The sequence below is a fragment of the Bacillus rossius genome, chromosome 16 (genome assembly GCF_032445375.1).
Source record: "Bacillus rossius redtenbacheri isolate Brsri chromosome 16, Brsri_v3, whole genome shotgun sequence".
NCBI lineage: Eukaryota > Metazoa > Arthropoda > Insecta > Phasmatodea > Bacillidae > Bacillus > Bacillus rossius.
In genome coordinates, this window is record NC_086343.1 from 2,610,550 (window position 1) to 2,632,161 (window position 21,612).

General features: G+C 39.3%; 1 protein-coding gene across 5 annotated transcripts in view; it reads left to right on the forward strand.

Annotated features, from left to right (window-relative positions):
- Positions 1-21,612, forward strand: part of LOC134540182 (endoplasmic reticulum metallopeptidase 1-like) — a 36,713-nt gene that overhangs the window by 12,636 nt on the left and 2,465 nt on the right. For 3 of the 5 annotated variants that reach the window (XM_063382746.1, XM_063382745.1, XM_063382747.1), the window contains exons 8-13: positions 659-839; positions 2,007-2,191; positions 4,187-4,342; positions 4,707-4,912; positions 6,355-6,473; positions 9,862-12,679. In XM_063382746.1, the coding sequence (XP_063238816.1) occupies positions 659-839; positions 2,007-2,191; positions 4,187-4,342; positions 4,707-4,912; positions 6,355-6,473; positions 9,862-10,322 (1,308 nt within the window). In that variant the 3' untranslated portion in view covers positions 10,323-12,679. Of the gene's footprint in view, positions 1-658; positions 840-2,006; positions 2,192-4,186; positions 4,343-4,706; positions 4,913-6,354; positions 6,474-9,861; positions 12,681-13,114; positions 13,301-21,612 lie in introns of those variants that run through there. The other 2 variants (XM_063382748.1, XM_063382749.1) reach the window with 2 other exon arrangements.

Genomic DNA, 21,612 nt, shown 5'->3' on the forward strand with positions numbered 1-21,612 from the left:
TGTTTGGAAGATAACGTGGTGAGTCAAGCCAAGGATGGTGAGGGGGAGGGGGATGCGGACAAAGAAACCCTTCATGACGTCATGTGTCGCGGACAGTCTATCTATCCAGGCGCGCGCAATGGCACGCACCTACGCAATTCAGTTACAGCGCCCGGAGTTTTTAAGCAATTTGAACAATTTTTTATTTAATTTTTTCATGTTTGGACAGATGATGCAAAGGCACATATTAATATATAGTACCTCAATTCTATTACTGACACCACAGAGTGTATTTTTTTAATAAGTTTCCGTTACAATTTACTTTCAATTTTTTGGAAATCTATATTATTATTTTAATAAATTGGTGTTTTTTGATGGTGCCTGAAAACCTTTACGTTTAATCGCTGTTTTCGTTAAATCCGTGTTCGCAAAATCATGGTTCTACTGTATTTGTTTCCATTAAATTATATATAGCCCAGCACCGTAGACATTTGGCCCAAACTATACAAGTCTTTGTAATTCTTGAGCCAAGAGTATCATCATTTATTTTGCTATCAGTAAAGGGAGAATTGCAGTATAACCTGTGTGTCTGTATGAGCCCTAAGCTGGAACTGGTTTCATAACGTAGTAGGCAGTGCGTGCGAGAGCCTGAGGCATGACGGCAGGACTCCGCCCGCAGGCGGGCGTGAGCACGGCCGCGCAGGCCCTGGTGTGCTGCTGCGGCGCGCAGCTGGCGTGGTCGCTGCTGCTGCTGGCCTGCACGGCGCTTGGCGTGCGCTCGGGCTTCGTGCCGCTGCTGCTGGTGGCGGTCCCCTCCCTCGCCGGCCTCGCCCTGGCCGCGCTGCCCGCCCGCAAGTCAGGTGCCTCTGCCTCGCTCGTCGCTTCGTGTCTCCTCCCATGCCATGTCCTCCGGGTTCAACCCGCGTCTTGCTTTTCTCTATTGCAATCGTGTTCCCGGTTCCTCACTTTTTCCCTGTTTTGTTTTCTTAACATGTATGTGCCTGTATCCAGGGGCGCAACAAATAAATTTCCAAAATGGGGGGGGGGGGGGGGGATATACCTTTTTATAAAGAATCATCGATCCCCTCCCTATTGAAGAAGGGGGTGGGTCTGGGGGTCCTCCCCCGGGAAAATTTGTATTTCAAGGTGGAAAAATGGTGCTATTTTAACAGTTTCGTTATCTAAAAATTGATCACACAGCACTTTCTTTGCCCCCGTTTGATCCCACTTCAAGGTTTCAGAGAGGGGGGGGGGTTAGGGCGGCGAGGCGGCAAAATACTTTTCTCCCCCTCCCCCCCCCCCAGCCCTGTTGTTGCGCCCCTGCCTTTATCTCACTTTACCATCTGTCTCAGTGGTTGTCTTTTTTTTTTTTTTTTCGCAACAGTATTTCTCTTCTCTCAGATGCTTGTTAGTAGCCACAGACGGTAAGTATCGGACCAGCATCTGGTTGGTAAAAAATCATACAAACTGCAGGTGCTACCATATTGGTGTGTTTAACCACCGGAACATTCATTTACTTTTTACTAACGTAAGTTATAACAGTTAAAAATTTATGGATCCACGTATAAATAATTATTGTAGGTTTACAAATAGTGTTCTGAATATTTTAAATGAAAAGTAATTTTCATTGACAATCGAACATTGTATTTTGTATTCACAATTTTACCAACTTAAAATACAAAATGTGGAAAATTCTTTCTGAAAATTTGCCTTGTTCTACCATAGAAATTATGCAGCTTAAAGTTAACTTTTGACACCTTACGTTATGTAATACAGCAATGGAAACATTTTTGAGTTGAAGTGGCGGGCGGTATTTAAGTGTAACATATTCACAATTTTCGTGGGGAATTTTAAGTTTTAAAGTTTTATGTTGTTTTGTATTGTATTTAATTTAACTGATTATGATACATTTGCAATATCTTTTCAGGTACTTATTTTGTAGGTTTTTGTGTGTTAGATCCATACAGATGGTTGTTCCACACCCAGAACTTGTATCCCGAAAGCTTGCTTGCTGTTCTGGTTCCCAGTGGAGACGTGGCTGGCCGCCTACTTCGCCAGCTCGCTCGTCCCGGTCCCGTTCACGATGTACCTGACGCAGCTGGCGTTCGGGCTGTTCATCCCCATCACCGCGCGCATCGGCCCCGACAGGAACCCGGACCTCTTGATCGCGCTGCTGGCCGCGCTCACCTGCGCCGTGTCCTGCAGCTACGTGGTGCGTTAGGTTAGGTTAGGTTAGGTTAGGTTAGGTTAGGTTAGGTTAGGTTGGGTTAGGTTAGGTTAGGTTAGGTTAATTCTAAAATGTAGACCAGATATATACATACAAGCTATCAAGCTATTGCATTACTTTCATCATTTCCTGTTTTTGCTCACTGTTTTAAATACACAAATTCATAATATGACTATTGTACTATTGTTAATCTGCCTATCAGGGTGTCCACAAGGAAAAAATATTTCGTACCAACTTAGGCGAGAAAAAAGTACTAAATTATAATTTGTTATGGTTTTTAACAATTTAGGAAGTTATTATGACATTTCAATGCTCGAACTTATATATCACACCACACACACATACATTCCATAGTTTTTTTTAAAAATAATTACGCTTAATAATAAAACATATTGGAGTTACAATAATATTATTATATTAAAGAAAAATGTACTAGATCTGTACTAAACCATTAAAAAAGTTATAAAAGTACTAGATCTAGTACGAAAGTACTAACTGTGGAGACCCTGCTACCTATATAAATTTGGATGTTGATATGTATGTATGACTTCGATAAACTCAGACACAGTTTGGCAGATCACCATGAAAGTTGGCACATCCAAGTGCTTTTTTCCTTGTGAAAGATTTTTATGCTATCCATTTTTTTTTGTAACTTGCCGCTAGGTAGCGCTGCAGCATATCAGCATCCAAACCGTTCACCCAATCACCATGGGTAAACAAAAAATCATAGACCATAGACACACAAACAGCAATTGTGTGTCATTTCTCTATGTCTACCACACTGTCATGTAGCGCTATCACCCTGTGTTCAGCCCGGGCAATGCTGGGTACAGCAGCTAGTTGTTATAAAATGTTTTATAGATGTAACCAGTATTCATTTAATGGTTTTTAGAAACTTAAAGGAATTTTTATGTCCATTCTACTTGAAATAAGAGTAGGGATGGGTCAATTTCCCATCTCTTTGATTCTGATTTTATGATTTTGTGTTCTTGTAAAAGTTCTCTCTACTACCATGCTTTTGGATACTGGTCTTTACTGGAATTTTTGTTTTATATGGTGCAATTAATGGTGAACTTTTTTTGCATTCAGAATTCTTAAGGTCGTAACGAAGTTTACAGCCCTAACTAATAGCAATTAATCATGTTGTATGTTTTTTTAAATTAGTCATTTGTGTAGCCTTTGACATGTATTACAAATTTTTTTTGTATATCATTCATAAATCATTAAAAAATAGGTTTTCTCCGAATCGTACAAACTTGAATTTTGTAGAGTTTTGTGAAATCCAAATTTTTATTGATTTATGAATAATACTCAAAAAGTTAAGCAATACTTGGGGTACAATTTTGCATGTAAATACATACCTACAAATTATGTTTAATTGGAACCAAAATTTAAAAAAACATAATTTAAAAAAAAAAGAGTAATAAAATCTTAGATAATACAACAAATTTTTTATTATTATGAATTCCAAAAACTTAAACTGATATTTTGATATAGAAGACTGCATAAAATCTAACAAAGTCCTCTGATGGATCTAAGTTTTTTCTTCTGATCAAAAATTTCCTCCGTGTGAAACATGTCGTAAGTTGAACAATAGTTTGGAGGGATTGGGATCAAGAGTCGCGAGATGTTAAAACAAAAGACAAATGAATCGACGAGAAGATTTAAAAATCGTGTCACTTCGGGTTCGCATAAGACAGGGTAGCGTAAGTCGATGTATTACTCGTGCTTGAAGAATGTCCACTAATTCATGTGTAATTCATCTCAAATTATCTCTAAAAATGTTGTGCCTTTCTTAAAAATAGTTACTTTTTATAGAATAGTATATATGTTTGGTATTAAATATGCTCCATGTTTTTTTTGCTTATTTTTGAATATAAAAACCACCCTGTGATGTAAATTTTTTTTTTAAGGAAATTAATAAAATGTCCTGAGATTGGCTGACGAGGTATCTGTAGACTCGGTGGTGAACTACCGCAGGTGCCCATGGTATTGCTGGTGAGAGGTCGGGCCAAGGTCGCGGCCGGACTGGTCGCCTTGTTCCTGCTGACGCTGGTGCTGGCGGCCTTCACTCCCATTGGCTTCCCCTTCCGCGAGGGGCGCGACCGCCCCACGCCGCAGAGAGTCATGCTCTTCGTGAGTCAAGTCACCTTCTGCTTCCACGTGCATGTTTGTTTTCAGTTCACTGCTCCGAAAAGTCGGTGCAGTGATGAAACACTTGAATGGATCCCGAATCCTAGTTTTGCCATCCTGAGTTTTTGTTTCCCGTAGTTTTCTGAAATCACAGTACAGTATAATACCGGTACCAACGTACCTCACAATAACGTATTTTTCACTTCAACGTATTTTTTAAAAAAATCCCCGCCGAAAATTGTGTATTTTCAATGCAAAATTGTTTCAGGTTGAAGTAAAAATGTTGTCTTCCCTGCCTCAGTGCTGTTGTTCCAGTGACAGGACGCGTGAGTGTCGCACTGGAACCCGGGCCTCCTGTGTGTCGCAGCACGCAGAGCGCACGGTGTCGGGCGCGGACGGGGAGGTGACGCACCACGGCAGCGGCTACTGGCTGTTCCCGCTCGACCGGCACAACGTGCGCACGCTGCGCGGCCTGGTCCCGGAGCTGGGAGGCGCGGCCACCGTGTCGGAGGACTGCGCGCGCCACCTGTACTGCGCGCTGCCCGTGTACTGGGCGCGGATGGTGCCCATGCTGTGAGTGGCCGTGCCATACCACCACATACACGAACACCAGTTACTATCAAAGAGGCAAGATTATGTGGTGAATAGCGATAAAAGTGAAATAACAGCAAAATTTGTTGGTGCTGGCGGGCGGAAAGTAACTCGGCAGCACGTGAAACAACATTCAAACAAACGGGAGACGGGAAGCAGAAGTCAGGACATCCCCCTCAAGTTTGAAGAGTGACAAATGTGACAGCTGAAAGGGGGGCGACACAAAGGGTCGGTACAAACAGCGTTGCAGTGTTTGCCGGCCGCCGGCCCGCGTGACGTTAATTTTAAGCGCTGACAATTTTTACTTCTTTTTTTTTTCTTCTCTTTTAAATCGTCCCGGATTATCCGATTCCCGGATTAGCGCATCACGGATTAACGAGGTTCTACTGTACTAAGTAAAAATATTAATTTAGATTCTATTTATATATTTTGTCATAGTAAATAAAAGCAGTCTATAACTGTTACCATAAAATGTGGATAAAGGCCTACAGAGAAACATCACAAGGAAATTTATATTTTTCTTTCGGGCTTTTAACATTGCATATTGAATTTAGAATTTTTTTATTTATGTTATTATTAAAAATGTTTAGCTTTTAGACATTGAAGTTTAAAATTTTTTTAAGCTGTACTTATAAGTTTCATATTTATAACTTTCTATGATCTAAGGAACTTAGTGAATATTTTAGTTGCAATATACATATGTAGAACTGTTTTATGTACACATTTCTAGTATCATACCATGAAATGTTTAAGCTGTTCCGTGTAATCTTGCTTATTATTATCCTACATGTGTTTTAATTTTTAATGATTTTAATGACAAAATTTGATTTTTTATAACACCATAGATTTTTAAAAAAAATTCTATTCAATTCAGATAAAAAAATGGTATTCGCAGAAACCTAAAGTGTGTTTGTATGTTAGGGTTCTTCGTTGCTTGGTCATTGCGAGCTGCGAAGCAACCAACGACCCTGGCTAACTCTAGCGGAGCACAGCGTGACTGAACCAACACTTGATTCCAGTCCAGAGAGCAGTTCATATTCTGTTTGGCATCAGAGAACCACTAAGTGGAAGTGACTGGGGAATGAACATGTCTGATATATCTCTGCTCATGTGTATTTACAGTGAATTTGTGGACCTAAACAGCTTCGTATAGTCATGTTAAATAAACGTGAGCTAGGAAAATTTTGTTAATAAATTCATAATCCCCTTGGATCAATATTCATGTTTGTTTTTGTTCAAATGAATTCAATACGATAAAATATTAAAACCAGTAATCCTCATTTTAAGCATACAATTATAGTAATTACAAATAATTTGTTCTAAATAGGGGAGTGTCTCAGTTAGTTCCTCAAAACGCAACGCTATGCTGTTAGGTGACAGAGCGAGTAGACGTGTCGAGAGCCGAGCGCGAGTGTGTGCCCCAGGTCCAGGAGCTACTGGGTCCCCGCTGCAGCGCCCGTCTTCCACAGCCCGGTCGCTCTGCAGCTGACGGGGCGGTCGGCGGAGTCCGTCACCTCGCGGAGACTTGCCTTCACTGCTAAAGGTGCGCCAACACTGATCTCGTCGCCATTGTTGCCAACCTCCAGTGCTTTGAGCCAGCACTACATCAGTTAGAGAAACAATATATCACTCTAGAGTAGGTCTCAGATCCCTGCAAGGCATTTTTACATTTGATAACAGTTCAGCCTTAAGAATGTTCGTTATTAAAATTAGCACTCACATGAAATTTTATTATTATTTTTTATTCTTTTGCATTTACTATTATTTAAGGGCTATTGCCGTAATATTAGCACGATACCGCTTTTACATTTGTTGTTCTGTCACAAATATCTTCAGCTGATATTCACCAAGCGTAATATACCGTGTTTTCTCTCATAATCGTCGCAGATTTTATTCTAAAATCAAGTTTGAAAAGTAGGGGTGCGACCATTGTGCGGAAAAAATTTTTTTCTTAGGTAAAGTTATTCATAAAAACAAAACCCGTTCATGGAAAGTACGTTAATTTAAATAAAAGGCGGAGTATACAAGAGCACGCCAAACAATCTATATTAATAATTCCTTAAACAAAAACCTTTCTTCAATATTAAAAACTCTAACGCGAACGCAAGCCACTTGAATCTGACGTGAACTAACGTGTCGTAGTACACACTTGCCATGAAAGAATGCGGGCTATCAAATGTAGTTAACTCGGCACCTGACAGAGAGCGCGCGTTGCATCCAATCGGCGAGATATCGATATTCGACTACGTGCGTTCTATACGGGAAGCAACATAACCAAACATGAATGATGTGCTGGCTACATTTTTATAAGCCGTACGCCGCAGTAACGCAGACAATCAGATAAAGGAAATACCGTTTAAAAACGTCTTTAAAAGAAAATTTACACGTCAGACAACTTTGTATTTCCGTTTATTAAATAAATAAGTGGTAATGACCGAAATTAAATTTTAGATTACACCTACACCGCGGCGACGCAGACGATCAGATAAAGGAAATAACTTCTAAAAACGTCTTTATAAGAAAATTTACACGCCATACAACGTCCTATTTATCCGTTAATTTATTAAGTAAGTGGTAATGACCGAATAAATATTAGATTTCTACTTTAAAATACATCGTTTTATACGGAAACGATACCTAAACAAAGCATTCGGCATCTACTAGCGGGACCAAAAACATCATGCGACGTTTACGCGAAAAGTTTTTTTATCCCAATTTTGACTGCCTAAAATATGGTTGCGACGATTACGCGCGTACGACGATTCTGCGATAAAACACGGTAGGTGTTTATAAAGTCCCGCAAGTGATAAATAGTTACAGACACTTTTGCATGACTTTACGCCTATTATTTTATATTTTGTGAATATCTGTTGGAAATATTTGTGAGAACAACAAATTCAAGGGAGATACCACAGCCCGGCGGCAGACAGCCACGTCACTGACTGGCGGCAGACGCAGCCTAAAGGCGCAGTTCGTGATGCTTGGATACGCACTGCTGAGGTGTTTTAACTAAACAATTTATTAGAGGTCTGCGAGCCTGAGAATTTTTCTTCGAGCGAGCCTACTTAAAGTTCTCGAGCTTTGAGTGAGCTCGAGCTTTTGTGCTACAGTTGCACTTTTTGGAAATTGTTTTTACCTTAAACTTAGTAAAAAGTTTAAATAAAGTGTTAAAATGAGGTGGGCTTAATAATTTTGGTAACTATTTACAGAGTGCATTTACATTTTGCAATGCTGGAAAAAAAAAATTTTTGCCTTTTGAATCTTACCTGTTTCCATTGGTTCATTAGTAACTGATATCATCCAACTACATAATCACAGTTTAAAAGCATATGTTTGTGTAAATTTAACATATCTTTGGAATAATTTTATCCTTGTCAATTTTTCTGGAGTCCTTACTGAGCTTCAACAAACTTAGCAATTAAAAAATCATGTTGTTTGAAAAGTACATTCACATTGTTTCAACATTTCCACTTTTCAGCACACAAATTCTGAGAGAGATTGTCATAGAGTATTAAATTATGTTCTTTAATCTACAGTGGAACCCCTGAATTATACTTTTCAAGGGGAAAACTGAAAATGGTGTTATTCGGGGGAAAGTGTAATTGAGGGGAAAGTAAAATTTACTAAAAACTTCATGAAGATATGTATAATTCAAGTCAACGCTTGCTGTAATAAAGTTTTACAACAATAACTATAGGTATTATTTTTGTTTGCAATTAACTTGAGTAGTTAATGGCAATCTCAAAACTTAAGTAAAAATATGTTATAGGCCTAACATTTAACAACTTGACTGGTCACATAGGCATTAAATATGTCCTTAGGGTGATAACCCTTCAACACATCTGGCAAAGTGTTTTTCCATTGTTCAACTGTTTCCAGATCAACACTTTTGCTTTCACCGCAAACAGTATGGTACACAACATTATATCTCTTTTTGAACCGATCAATCCAACCATTTGAGGGGGTAAACTCAACGCCTAAGCGATCCGCAATCTGCGTTGCTTTCTCGCGAATCAACCTGCCGTCCACTGGAATGTTTGCTGCCCGTGTAGCATCAAATCAATCCTTAACTAAGCTGTCCAGTTCTTGGTATTTGGACACCTTCACAGTTTTGATTTTTTTTTGGCCATTGGTCCACTTTGTTCTGCAGCATTTTCGATGGATGTTCGATTACGAACAATTGTGTTTAATGTAGACACTGGAATATCCAATGCCTTGGCTAAGGCCACACGCGATCCAACGTGGTTGTCAAACTGCCTCAAAATATTACATTTTTGCTCAACTGTTAAAGCGTTTCTTTCACGACCACTCGCCATTGCACAAATATTTCAAAAATTTAATCACAAACGTGAATAAATTATTTGTAGAACGTGTCAATAAAGTGCGAAAATTTACGTCAAGGTAAACAAAAATAAAGCCCAGAATCACTGGTACCAAACCAACACACGAACACAGCAGTTCGCAGTAGTGTTGCCAACATTTGCCAAGGAGCGAGAAACTGTACATGTATGTGCTACGCGGACGTGTTCCTTTCACTACATGGAACGATCTGAAGAACGAAAAAAATTTTGTAACAATAAAAGCACCCGAATTTCCATTTGCGACATAGTGCACAACATGCAGATATGTAACGGAACGATACTCCGTTCAAGGAATCGATAGAATCGAAATGGAATATGTATTCTTACCACAGTTGCAGTTGGCTACACGTAACAACAAGCGCTTTATTCAATAACAACGGTGTATATCACGGGCAGACATTTGATTTTACTGTGGTAGTTAACCAGTGTGATCAAAGTATGTTCAAATGGAACGTCAACATACTTTGATCGAATATTTTATTTTGTGGTCTCTGCCTTGATGCCTCAGTGTTACAGGATGAACGGGTGGAAATGAGAGTGGGCTGCTAGAAGCTTGGCGTGGGGTTGCAGGGGTGGACAACCTGGCGGTGTTCCTGTCGCCCGCGGCGGGAGTGCGGCTGACGGGCTGGAGCTTCTCCGCGGGGCAGCCCGAGCCGGGGCCGGACTGGCTCGGCCGGCCGAGCTACTTCGTGCACCACGCCAGCGGCTCGGCAGACTCGGCCAACTCCTCGCTGCACTTCTGGCTGCAGCTGCAGGTGGGCTCGCTCGCTCGACTCTGTGCACATGTTCGTTTAACACATTTTTTTTTTGACGTGGCAATGTCTAATAAATCGATGAACGCTGGCTGCACGCATGAAACATTGTCCCACTACGGATGTGTCCTGTTTACGCATGCGTGGCATCTCTCTGGTATGTTGCGGACGGTACAGAGAACTCGGCCGGGGTTCGAGGTAATTGTTGTGCACCGCGCCACGGGAGTATATTCGCAAGGAAATGGCGTTCTTACAAGTACGTATTATTTTAATTACTAGTGTAAATCAGTATATTTAAACAGTGTTGTATGAGTATTGTTTTAGCTGTGTAACTAAATATTTATTGCTGGTGTGAAACTTTTCACGATTTAGTTTGACATTGGTAATTATTTGTCATGAGTTATTATTTGATCAACTAAATCACACACCGTATTATAGTTATGAGCCCACGAGCCTGTAAATATTTCGAGTCCAACAGAGAATATGCTAGTTAAAAGAAATTCAAACAAATATTGTGCGTGGAATACTATATTAATCTATAACATCTGAAACAATTATTTTTCAATATTGCCTTGTGGCTGTGCGTTTAGCATGGCTGACTTTGTTATGACGTTGTCACGTTAAACTATCATCCGTAAACCGACTTTACATACAACCAATTTTTTTTTACTAATGCCTTTTTTGAACAGATATTTAATTAAATTAGGAAAGAACGTTCCAAATTTTTCAGCATTGATTCCACTACCTATAATATTTGCACACACCTTATAAACATTACAGCAAAATGATTTCCAGGGTGTTTTTCAATTTGGTGATGTATGTAGATATCTTTACCAGTAGAATTTTAAATTGTACTTATATTGTTATGTTTATGAAAGCCAAACACAATCCCACCCAAAAAAAATTACAATGGGGCCAAAGTCACTTAGAAAACCACCCAATTGTAAACAAATGTGTTATTTCAAGGACTGAGATTGAACCAACATCTTTTGATTTAACACCCAAGTGTTAATACCTGAGCCATTATGCCATCCATGACAAAAAAAAAAATTGTAATGATAAGAGTCTTTAAAAAAGTTAAGGATAAGTTAAATATGTTATATTTCTTCCAGTGGGTGATTTCATATTTTACGTGCCATTTCTGTATAACAGTGCTTGTATACTGATGTGTGAAATTTGGGCAGTAAAAGAGTTCTTATTTCTTGAGTTGTAATGATTATGGAACCAATGCTACAAGCTTATCTGTCAGATATTGTGGAGCTTTTAACTGAGTTGTAAAATGGTGTACAGTGGAACCTCATATTTGTATTCTCTGTATTTTTTATGTTTTTCTCACATCAACATCATTTTCTTTAGGTCACATTTGCTTGTATTTAGTGTAATGCAATACTTTCCCTCGAATTACTTCTTGGAGATTACTGTCTTCCCGCTATTCATGAGACAAGATATTATGGTTTTACTTTTGGTCCAATTTAATTTTTAAAACAGAAGATTTTGGTGTTATTTATTTATTTATTTATTTGTAATTTGTGACATGCCCACCAACAGTCGTAGACTTTAGTGGTGGGCACTACATGTAATACAGGAACACAGTTATCACTACCAGTGTATGGACTTCCACCTGCGTCGGTACCATAGGAGGAAAACATCTACAGATGGCCAGCAAACGTTATTGTTTTTATTTTAATAAAAACTGTTTTGCGATACTTACTCCAAAAAAATAGAGCTAAAATCTATGTCTTACATTTTTATGATACAAAATTTGTAATAAATTGGTATACAATACAGATACATCAGAACAATAAAAATAAATTGGCGAGCTTTTATGGTTTAAAAGTGATTCAATGAAAGATGCACAATAAAACAAATTAAATTAAGTTTTCTGTTACATGCACTTAGGTATGATCTTTTGTCTTGAATTTCAAACCTTAAAAGAATATTTTTTTTATGATCTGAATTAAATTTTGGTTAAATGCTGCTTCATTCCATGATATAACTTGCATTTCGGTGTTATTTCGGTTTTATCACAATTCACCATTGTCCCTACATATACAACATAAAAACAGTTTACTTTTGTGTTACAAGTACGCTCAAAATGTTTGGTAGAAGGTTAGGTTACTTTGTGAATCTTCTATGCACAAAGCGCAAAGAATGTATAGTTTTAAAGTAAAATGTAGTGTTTCGTATTTTAGTCACCATTAAAGAGCTAGTGGTAAATTTATGACCATATTTGCATTAAAACTGTGTTCATTTGTCAAAGTCTAGGTATAGTTAGTAGTTCTGTGGCCATGTCATAGTGACCTTTTCTATAGCGATGGTTGTGTAAATAATACACGTGCTAAATATCAGTAGTATTTTCATCAGTTTAGATGAACTGGTTGATTATTGAAAATAGTGGAAAGATTTAAAGTGCGTAAAACATTTACAGTTACCTATAAACTAAATATAATATCATAGTTTGTTAATCATATTAGTACCAGAGTTTATCTGGTAAAACAACTGTGTTTCCGTCAGCACACCCAACACGATTATCAAGAACTGCAAAATAAAAAAAAATCTGTTCAGTGCGGACCAGGTGCGAAAAGAACTTAAGTGCATAAAAGTGTCGGCCGTTCAAAGAGCTGGAAGACCTTTCCCGCAGTTTACACTGTTTACTTTGTTGCCCCTGGAAAGTTTAGATAAGGGGGTTTTTTCTGTATGTAGCAGTCAGTCTAATTCTCATGGCTACCAGCAGGGGCGTGCCTAGGGGGGGGGGGGGGGACGAGCGGGACTGGACCCCCCCCCCCCCCAGGGCTAAAAATATTTTAATATATAATTCATAAAATGAAAAAAAAATAAATATTTACTTTTATGAAATTACGGCCAGTATTTTTAGATAGCCTAAATCAGCAATATTGAACACATTTTTCAAAATTTTCCCGGGGGAGGACCCCCGGACCCCCTGCCTAGCTGGGGGGTATTCCATACCCCCCAGGCCCCCCGGAAAGGCCCTAGCTTTCTGCCTGGCCCCCCCCCCCCCCCCCCAGAGCACTGGCTACCAGTACCGTGTGATCTGAGTTGTGTGTGTGCAGGTGCCGCTGAACAGCTCGGGGCCCGTGGTGGACATTGGGGTCGCGGGCCACTACCTCAGCAGCAGGAGCAACATAGGGCCGCAGTTCAGGAAGCTGTGCGCCGACTTCCCCGCCTGGGCCCACGTCACCGCGTGGACCGCGGCCGTCAAGCTCTTCAAGTACTGAGCCGCGTGTCATATTGTTGTGGTGAGGACTAACAACTAATACTCCAATATATGCATTCCTTCAAAATATTTTTTCATTCAAACGGAAGACTTCAACTTTATAATAATTACTTTAAGGTTGGTGCCCAAACTGTTCATATTACTATGTATGCACGCTATATGCAAAAGAAAATGAGTAATTAACCTTTTTTTGTTGCATAAATAATGCCTGTATAGTTTTATGGCTTAGATTTTGGTAATTAAAAAATTTTACTTATTGGATACATAATCCTGAACACACTGAAATTAATGGTGCAGTTATAACTAAAGCTAATCACTTTTGAGAGATAATATTTTAAAAGCTATAAATGGTCAAATATGTATGTAATTGTTTATAAGATATTAATTTAAAATGTGATTTCTTCCTGAAATAATTCACTTGTGTAATATTTATTTTTTTGGCAGTATAATATTCTGATGTAAACACAGGTTCATGTTCCAGACTATCTGATGTATAAGTATAACACATTATTTTGTCTATTTCAGACAAATTTTTGTCTGTCTAAATTGTCAGTGTAAGCACGTGTCAAATGTTTATTGTATATGTGGTGTGGTTGTGAGTGCTGTGGTTCAGTGCTGTGGTTCAGCTTCCCGGCTGCAAACACAGTGCCCTCGTTGCATTGGTCCATTCTCGCCGTCTGCCATGTTGGGTTTATGGGTGTTTGCCATTTACTAATTTTCATGAAGAAATGTTTTTATAGTGGGACTATGTGGATGAATGTGTAGGCATTTTCCAGCTTTGGAAACTTTTAACTTGACTGCACAATTAGTTTGGGCAAAACCATTAACTATAAATATTTGCTTGAATTTTCACAGAAAGCAGATAATTAATGAATATCTGGCTGCAAAATTTACTATAAAACTTAAAGCATAGCTAGCAGAGTGAAACAAACAACATGTGAGATATAAAAAAAGGGCATGAAAATTAATAAACCACTTTATGGGCCATATTGAGCGCCAGTTCCCAAGATGGACCAGCTCTTTTAGTTGTCATTTTCGTGCTGTGTTTTCCTGCATGCCGGTCGCAATTTGATGCCAATTTTTATTTTTAAAACATGTATGACAATCCTTATGCAAGTTTTTTTTGCTGTGGGTTAAAAAGATAAAATGTTAGCAGTGCACTGTGTGGTTGAATATGTCCGTAAATAATTAGCCTGTGTTGGGTTTTAGTAAATATGCCACTAGTAAGTACAAATTGTTTAGTTAAAATATCTGAGTAGTGCGTGTGAAGCACATTGAACTGTGCCGTGTGCTATGTGTGCTGCCCGTTCAGCAGTCTAGGTGGCTGCGCTGCCGTTCGGCCGGAGGTAGGGAAAATATAAAATTAAACTAGAGAGAGAGAGAGAGAGAGAGAGAGAGAGAGAGAGTGTCCATGCAGTTTTGATGGTCTCCCTCCCTATTGTAAATGTCTGTGAACTGGCACCAAATATAATCTTCACTAGTCTAATGTTGACAGGGTTTTATGGTGCAACTGTGCTGCAACATTCCGTGACAAAACTGTAGCCAATCGTTTGTGTTTTCGAAGTGCTGCTTTTACGTTCCTCCAGCTCCCGCACAAGTTCTCACTGACTGAGCGGCACAGGCTTATTCTGATAGAAGTGACTGTCAAAGAGTAGCTTGCCTCATTTCTGCTCTTGAGGAAAGAGACGGGGAAAAATATACACAAGACGGGAAGGAAAAAGCAGGTATCAAAATAGTATTCTTTTCCTTTACCTTTTTGTTAAGAGTGCAGCAGTAAGAGGCACAGGACTGCTGGCTCACACTTCCCTGTAGTCATAAAGGACAGACAGCAGGCAAAGACCCAGAGTCGACACCCGTGCCGTATTTCTTGCGTGCCAATAAGCTGACACACAACACGAAGACTTCACTTATATCTATAAAACACTGAACACAAATATATGCTGCAACCCATATTCAAGGGAAACTCTTACGGTGAAAATGTCATGGTTTTTGCCCAAAATCATAGATATGACCCATATGGACAACCCTTTTGTGTGTGAATATGATAACAAGTTTCACTGAGTAGTACATTATGCCCTACAGCAAAATTTAGCCACTGCAGCAATATGTGCTAAGTATGAGAACTCTGTTGACTTGAGTTTTTTTTTTTTTTTTTTTTTGTAAATTACGTTTTGCCAAATTATTATATTCCTAGTTGGTTTTGTAAACAAAGTTTTGAGTTTTCCTAAAGAGTGAAAATTTTAAATTCAGATATCTGAGTCAAGTATTTAAAATAATTTTCAAAAGATACTTCTAATTGAGATATCATTAATATCAGCCGACACCACGGTCTGGTGGGCAGCGAAGACAATAGAGATGGAATAACAAGATAATGGGGGAAGGAATCCATCGTGGCTTGTCCCAGCATTGGCTCGGAGTCCCAGGAAACCTCAATGAGGCAGGCTGCTCTTGTAGAATATATTTGCTATTACGCCGGGCCTACTTGGATCCTGCAATTCATCTCAGCTTGAAATGTGCTCAACACATAATGTTTAAACTGAATTTAACATAATTAAAATACATGCTAATTTGTGAAAATATTTTTAAAATTAGCAAACTTTTGTAATAGAAACCTTTTATTGAAGCATTTACCAAATATCATAAGGAATAAGCAATAAGTATCTGTGGAAAAAAATAAATGAGGTCAGGATTAATTTAGAATTTGATGAATGGAGTTTTTATAGTAGGCCTGTGCGCATATCAGTTTTTTAGTTCGAATCGAATACGAATATCAAATTTGAATAGTAAGAATGAGAATTAGAATCCCACTATTCATTTCATGTAACAACTTGTGGAAAATTAGACAATTAATACTAAAATGAAAGGTTGGTTTTAAGTCAGTCAGCTACAATAATTATATTTGTTAAAATAACTTAAAATATGAAATAGGTAATTGTTTTTTTTAATTATCCAGTTAATGTAACTTAACCTAAACTAGCAACCGCCCAACCAACATTTCAGTTCAGTTCAGTTCAGTTCCTATTCACCTTATCTTTCATAACCTGCTACTCTGCCTATTGATCCAGAAAGTTTTCACAAACCACAAAATACCAAGAAATCCATGCCAATCTTTTTACGGAAAACTTTAATTTTTTTTAATGCTGTTTTCCCAGATTAGTGATTAAGTGAGCTCATATTTACATATTTAAATCCTAGATATTCACACGTTTTCGTTGTTAGCGCCACCAGGTAAATTGTATTTTTGTTCAGCAATACATATTATAACTAATTTCATGTGGAATCTTGGAGTTTGTGTTTGATTGATTGTGAGTATTGATTTATACGGCTTTGAAACTATGATGTTACTACTTTTAATGACCATCTCAGCAGTGTCCATGTTTTGTGGTGGTGTAGCCAGAGGTTGTTGATTTTTATTTTTTTATTATTTTCTGGTGTGTGACAAAATGAATATAAATAATATTTTGTTTTCAAGTTCGAAATGACAAATGTGCCTTGTTTTAAATCGTTCACGTGAATTTTCCACTACTGTTTAGTGATACAGTAGTGGGGGAAAAAAAATTTTATATTGCAAAATCAACAATGAAGATAAACTCATGAGATATTCTGTGTCCAATATTCGTATTCGAAAGTTTGAATATTCGCTCAGGCCTAGTGTGTAGATGTTATTTTCTAATTTTTAACATAAAATAATGGTAGCATATAGTGAAAAAAACTGACTTGATTTATAGCTGTGTATGTGAAATATGTATGTATCAGTGTACCCATTTACTTCCTATGTTGCTAAATATAAGAAAATTCAAGGTGCAAATGCATCTGGACACCTCAGGGGAGAAAAAATAAATTGGATTGTATGTATTTGTAATTCATCTTATACAAAAAAAGTCTGAAATATTTATAATCTACTGTGCCATCTTTAACATATTGTGAATGTTTGTCTGAGCAGGGTCTCTACATTCTGGAAAGTCTAGGAATGTCAGGGAAGTTGAAATTGGTCAGGGATAAAGTCAGGGAACTTTCTTAAAAATCTGGAAAAGTCATGGAAATTTCTCAGTGATAGTAATTTGAGGGGACATCACTCAAGACTTTCAACACATTTTTTGTCCCCATTTGGTTTTTAGTACATAGTCCTACACATTGTAAAATGGTGTATGCTAGTTTCTATTTGAACTATTGTATTTACTCACTTATGGGTTGCACTCTTTATGCCAATTGTTTATTTACTACCATGTTATGCCATCCATATTTAATTTTGAGTAGAAAATATCTAACATTGCACTGTGTGGTTGAAGTGTGCTTAGATAACTAGCCTCTGTTGGTTTTTAATGAATAGTTAGGGTAACAATAATTTTCATTAGTATGTACATGTAAAGTATCAACTGTGCCGTTGCACATCTGTCGAGCGACCCCGGCCGGAGCAGGTAAGTGACGTGGCTGGCGTTCGGCCAGCCAGAGACAGCGTGTGTGTGTGTGTGTGTGTGTGAGTGAGTGAGTGGTTCTCCTTCCTTTTGTTATCGTTGTAAATGTCCATGAACTGGCACCGTACACAATCGTCATGGTCTACCTTGACAGGTTTTCATGGTGCAACTGTGTCCAAAAACTTTCAACTCTAACATTCCATTTTTCGTGACAAAATTGCAGGAAAGGGCATGCTTGTTTTTATTGAAGGAACTGACAAAAATAATTAACAAGAAATAGTTGCGTACCATCATTTCTCACTTGGGGAAGAAGACAGATAAGAACATACATACAAGGGATGGGAAGGGAAAAAGGTATAAAAAACAGTATTCTGTTCTTTGTATAGTTTATTAGATAGAGCTGGAAGAAGGGAACGAAGGGTCATAAAGATGGGGCGTCAACATCGGTGCTATGTTTCTTACATGACATAAGCTGAGATACTACAGACTATAAAGACTTCATTAGTATTATACATACTAGAGACAAATTATGGTGCAACACATATTCAATTAAATACAGTAGTTCAGCTATAGGGATGGTGGAGCTTTATTGTATATATTTATTTTTCAAAAAATTGCAGAATAGGTAAATTTCTCAGTATAATTAGTCATTGAAAGTAATGAAATAGTCAGGGAAATTTTTCTAGATTAGCGTTCATAAAGTAAGGTGTTAACATTAATGTGTGCTAAATGTTGAAATAAAACTATCTTAAGTTCCTTGATAACATATGTGAATAATAAAACCTGCTCCAGAACTATAAGAACATGGGTAATTTTATGTCTTTAATAAGTTATGTTTTAAAAGTGGTAATACATCCACCTTTGATTTTTAAAAAAAAATTGAATGTCAATCTGCCAAAAATTAATAATCTTACACAATAAAATATGTGAAGTGATTCCCCGATATTATTTACCTTTATGCAGTTAGCTGCTCTTTTGCCATGGTGAGGCTCATAACAGGTAAAATATTTCATCTACAGAAGTTTCACAAACTGCAGGGGATAAATGTAATGGGAGTGCCAAACAAGCACTTTTTATTGAGGAACAAACTAACCCCTTCACCTTTCTTTAAAATGGTCCTGTTTCCCACTAACCCCTTCCTCTCTCTCTCTCTCTCGGCTTGTCCAGTTTCCAAGAACCCCTTCACCTCTCATTAAAATGGTCCTGTTTCCCACTAACCCCTTCCCCTCTCTCGGCTAGTCCAGTTTCCAAGAACCCCTTCACCTCTCATTAAAATGGTTGTTTCCCACTAACCCCTTCACCGCTCTTTAACATAGTCCTGTTTCCCACTAACCCCTTCCTTACTCTCTCGGCTTGTCCAGTTTCCGAGAACCCCTTCACCTCTCTTTAAAATGGTCCAGTTTCCAAAAACCCCATCACCTATCTTTAAAATTGTCCTGTTTCCCACTAACCCCTTCACCTCTCTTTAACATGGCCCTGTTTCCCACTAACCCCTTCCCCTCTCGGCTTGTCCAGTTTCCGAGAACCCCTTCACCTCTCTTTAAAATGGTCCTGTTTCCCACTAACCCCTTCACCTCTCTTTAACAAGGTCCTGTTTCCAACTAACCCCTTCCTTACTCTCTCGGCTTGTCCAGTTTCTGAGAACCCCTTCACCTCTCTTTAAAATGGTCCTGTTTCCCACTAACCCCTTCACCTCTCTTTAACAAGGTCCTGTTTCCCACTAACCCCTTCCCCTCTCGGCTTGTCCAGTTTCCGAAAACCCCTTCTCCCTCTTTAAAATGGTCCTGTTTCCCACTAACCCCTTCCTCTCTCTCTCTCTGCTTGTCCAGTTTCCGAGAACCCCTTCACCTCTCTTTAAAATGGTCCTGTTTCTCACTAACCCCTTTCCCTCTCTCGGCTTGTCCAGTATCCGAAAACCCCTTCACCCCTCTATAAAATTGTCCTGTTTCCCACTAACCCCTTCCTCTCTCTCTCTGCTTGTCCAGTTTCCGAGAACCCCTTCACCTCTCTTTAAAATGGTCCTGTTTCCCACTAACCCCTTCCTTACTCTCTCGGCTTGTCCAGTTTCTGAAAACCCCTTCACCTCTCTTTAAAATGGTCCAGTTTCCAAAAACCCCTTCACCTATCTTTAAAATTGTCCTGTTTCCCACTAACCCCTTCCCCTCTCGGCTAGTCCAGTTTCCAAGAACCCCTTCACCTCTCTTTAAAATGGTCCTGTTTCCCACTAACCCCTTCCTCTCTCTCGGCTAGTCCAGTTTCCGAGAACCCCTTCACCTATCTTTAAAATGGTCCAGTTTCCAAAAACCCCTTCACCTCTCTTTAAAATGGTCCTGTTTCCCACTAACCCCTTCCTTACTCTCTCGGCTTGTCCAGTTTCTGAGAACCCCTTCACCTCTCTTTAAAATGGTCCAGTTTCCAAAAACCCCTTCACCTATCTTTAACATGGTCCTGTTTCCCACTAACCCCTTCCCCTCTCGGCTTGTCCAGTTTCCGAAAACCCCTTCACCTCTCTTTAAAATGGTCCAGTTTCCAAAAACCCCTTCACCTCTCTTTAAAATTGTCCTGTTTCCCACTAACCCCTTCCCCTCTCTCTCGGCTTGTCCAGTTTCCGAAAACCCCTTCACCCCTCTTTAACATGGTCCTATTTCCCACTAACCCCTTCCCCCCTTCACCACTCTTTAAAATGGTCCAGTTTCCGAAAACCCCTTCACCTATCTTTAAAATGGTCCAGTTTCCAAAAACCCCTTCACCTCTCTTTAAAATGGTCCTGTTTCCCACTAACCCCTTCCTTACTCTCTCGGCTTGTCCAGTTTCTGAGAACCCCTTCACCTCTCTTTAAAATGGTCCAGTTTCCAAAAACCCCTTCACCTATCTTTAACATGGTCCTGTTTCCCACTAACCCCTTCCCCTCTCGGCTTGTCCAGTTTCCGAAAACCCCTTCACCTCTCTTTAAAATGGTCCAGTTTCCAAAAACCCCTTCACCTCTCTTTAAAATTGTCCTGTTTCCCACTAACCCCTTCCCCTCTCTCTCGGCTTGTCCAGTTTCCGAAAACCCCTTCACCCCTCTTTAACATGGTCCTGATTCCCACTAACCCCTTCCCCCCTCTTTAAAATGGTCCAGTTTCCGAAAACCCCTTCACCTCTCTTTAAAATGGTCCAGTTTCCCACTAACCCCTTCCTCTCTCTCGGCTAGTCCAGTTTCCGAGAACCCCTTCACCTATCTTTAACATGGTCCTGTTTCCCACTAACCCCTTCCCCCCTCTTTAAAATGGTCCAGTTTCCAAAAACCCCTTCACCTCTCTTTAAAATGGTCCAGTTTCCGAAAACCCCTTCACCTATCTTTAAAATGGTCCAAATTCCAAAAACCCCTTCACCTCTCTTTAAAATGGTCCAGTTTCCAAAAACCCCTTCACCTCTCTTTAAAATGGTCCAGTTTCCCACTAACCCCTTCCTCTCTCTCGGCTAGTCCAGTTTCCGAGAACCCCTTCACCTATCTTTAACATGGTCCTGTTTCCCACTAACCCCTTCCCCCCTCTTTAAAATGGTCCAGTTTCCAAAAACCCCTTCACCTCTCTTTAAAATGGTCCAGTTTCCGAAAACCCCTTCACCTATCTTTAAAATGGTCCAAATTCCAAAAACCCCTTCACCTCTCTTTAAAATGGTCCAGTTTCCAAAAACCCCTTCAACTCTCTTTAAAATGGTCCTGTTTCTCACTAACCCCTTCCCCTCTCGGCTTGTCCAGTTTCCGAAAACCCCTTCACCCATCTTTAACATGGTCCTGTTTCCCACTAACCCCTTCACCTCTCTTTGACATGGTCCTGTTTCCCACTAACCCCTTCCCCACTCAGCTAGTCCAGTTTCCAAGAACCCCTTCACCTCTCTTTAACATGGTCTTGATGAAGGGTTTAGCTGGAACCAG